Here is a 2,500-nt window from a genome sequence, read left to right on the forward strand (position 1 = left end):
TCATTATTATTATTATTATTATTATTATTACTTCTACTACCCCTGTTATGGATATTATTGTTATTTTGAATGATATTACTATAATTATGAATGTAATGAATTGCTCATGTATTGTTATTATTATTGTTATCATTATTACTATTGTTATTATTATTATTGTTATATTGCAATTGTTGTTGTTATTATTATTATTATTATTATTATTATTATTATTATTATTATAATTATTGTTATTATTATTATTATTATTATTGTTATTATTATCATTATTATTATTGTTGTTGTTATTATCATTGTTTTTATTATTATAATAATTATTATTGTTATTATTAATATTGTATTGTTATTATTAGTATCATTATTATTATTATTATTATCATCATTATCATTATCATTATTTTAACATCATTATCATTATTGTCATTGTGAATGTTATCATCATTGTTATTATGAATGAGATAATTATGATTACAATTGTTTTTATTACATTTTTATGATTGTGAATATTCATATTGTGATTATGGTGTTATTATGGATGTCAATGATTATTGTGGATATTATTATTATTATTATCAATTTTATTATGATAATTAATATTGTTTAATCATCATCATCCTCTTCATCTACGTCATCATCACTGTTATTCTTATTGTTGTTGTTATTATTGTTATTATTATTGTTATTGTTGTTATTATTATTATTATTATTATTATTATTATTATTATTATTATTATGATTATCATCATCATTATGGTAATTTTTATTATTATCATTATTATTTTTATTATTGTTATTATTATTATTATGTTGTTGTTGCTGGTGTTATTATTATTATTATTATTATTATTATTGTTAATAACAATACAAAAGTTATTAATGGTAATGATGATAATCAATTAAGAAACATATAATATGGCACCTATTGTTATTATGATAAATATGATAATAATGAGAACAGCTATTATTGTTATAAGAGTAGTAATTATAACTATAATGGAATGACGACAGAAAGTACAGAGCTTTCACTGTAGATATATATACCATTTTATATATAGAATTGGTAAATTCTCATAACTTCCTCATAACTTCTATTGTTACTCCTGAAGTCAGGAGATACAGCTTACACAGTCTGAAGAACCTAGTAGAATGTATACCTACAACAAACTTCTACATATTTCAGGCCACAATGGTCTTGTAGCTGCCGCATACCTGGCCAAAGCAGGAAGGAGTGTCTGTGTGCTTGAACGTCGACACATCGTTGGAGGAGCAGCGGTGACAGAAGAGATAATTCCAGGATTTAAGTTTTCCCGAGCCTCATATGTTTTAGGTCTTTTAAGGCCAAAAGTTTATGATGATTTAGAACTGAAGGTAGTTATATTAACAATGCAGACACAATGTTAATGTAGGGACTAAATTAAGGATACATTTTGTGGTCATAGTTTCACATTTTATTGATATATTATTCTCTCACTCCAAAGTGTTTAGATTTAGGATTTGTTTTTATTATTCTCTGTAGCGCCATGGATTAAAAGTGTATCCGAGAGATCCCAGTTCTTATACACCACTACATGAGAAGGAATGGCCTACAAGTGGAGGCAAATCTTTGATTCTGGGTCCCCATGAAGAAGAAAACTTTAGACAGATTGCACAGTTCTCAGAAAAAGATGCAAAGGTAGGATGAAAATGCTTATTGTAATACCCTTATTAAAAATTTTGGATATAAATGCAGTTGGGAGTGCCATAACAATGAAAATAAATGCTGCAGTAAGATCCAGTACTGATTTTTATTGAAGAATATAAGTTATTCATACATACAGTGTGATCATTCTTTAGGTACTAAAGAAATTTAAGTTAGATAAATTAGTAGACTATATGCTTCACTATTATTTTAGATTATGGAATATAAGTTAGTGGTTTTCATATATGTTGGTGAAGAGATTTGCTGGCACATGGTATCACTCATTGCCTGGCATAATCAGCATGACACAATTAATAACTGGATTTTTCCAGATATATTGTAAAAGTGTTAGTAATCATGGGATGCTTCTCAATTCATTTATATGGGCCAGAAGTTGAAAATGCATGTACATCCAGGCTCAGTTTGTACTCTGTTTCATGGAATTTACAATTTCATGGAACTAGGGACACTTGTGTTTGCTATCGTGTTTAAATGAAATATTCCCAGTACTGTTCCTATATGATTTATAAATATATCTACACTATCATACTACATATTTTTATTTTATATTAGGTCTCAGATTTTGTGTCTCATATTTGTTTCAGATTTGTAAATTAGTTATGAATTATCATATTGTATCGATCTTTTATATTTGATTTGTATGTTTTATATATATACTATTACATATAGTATAGGTTTTGATTTTGCCAATAAGCTGACTTGAATGTAGAATATTATAATTATTGTGATTCAAGATGGCATCACTCACAGTAATAGTGAATCCAATTAATCCTTATTTGTAGGGGGATATTTAACTCTACC

The 2,500-nt window shown here is 26.1% G+C and overlaps 1 protein-coding gene across 1 annotated transcript in view; it reads left to right on the forward strand.

Annotated features, from left to right (window-relative positions):
- LOC113807089 (pyridine nucleotide-disulfide oxidoreductase domain-containing protein 2-like) overlaps nucleotides 1–2,500 on the forward strand; it is an 8,868-nt gene that overhangs the window by 1,347 nt on the left and 5,021 nt on the right. Inside the window, exons 2-3 of the mRNA XM_070145165.1 lie at nucleotides 1,181–1,368; nucleotides 1,517–1,672. Coding sequence (XP_070001266.1) covers nucleotides 1,181–1,368; nucleotides 1,517–1,672 — 344 coding nt within the window. The remainder of the gene's footprint in view (nucleotides 1–1,180; nucleotides 1,369–1,516; nucleotides 1,673–2,500) is intronic.

Source organism: Penaeus vannamei, chromosome 3 (genome assembly GCF_042767895.1).
Source record: "Penaeus vannamei isolate JL-2024 chromosome 3, ASM4276789v1, whole genome shotgun sequence".
Taxonomy (NCBI): Eukaryota; Metazoa; Arthropoda; class Malacostraca; order Decapoda; family Penaeidae; genus Penaeus; species Penaeus vannamei.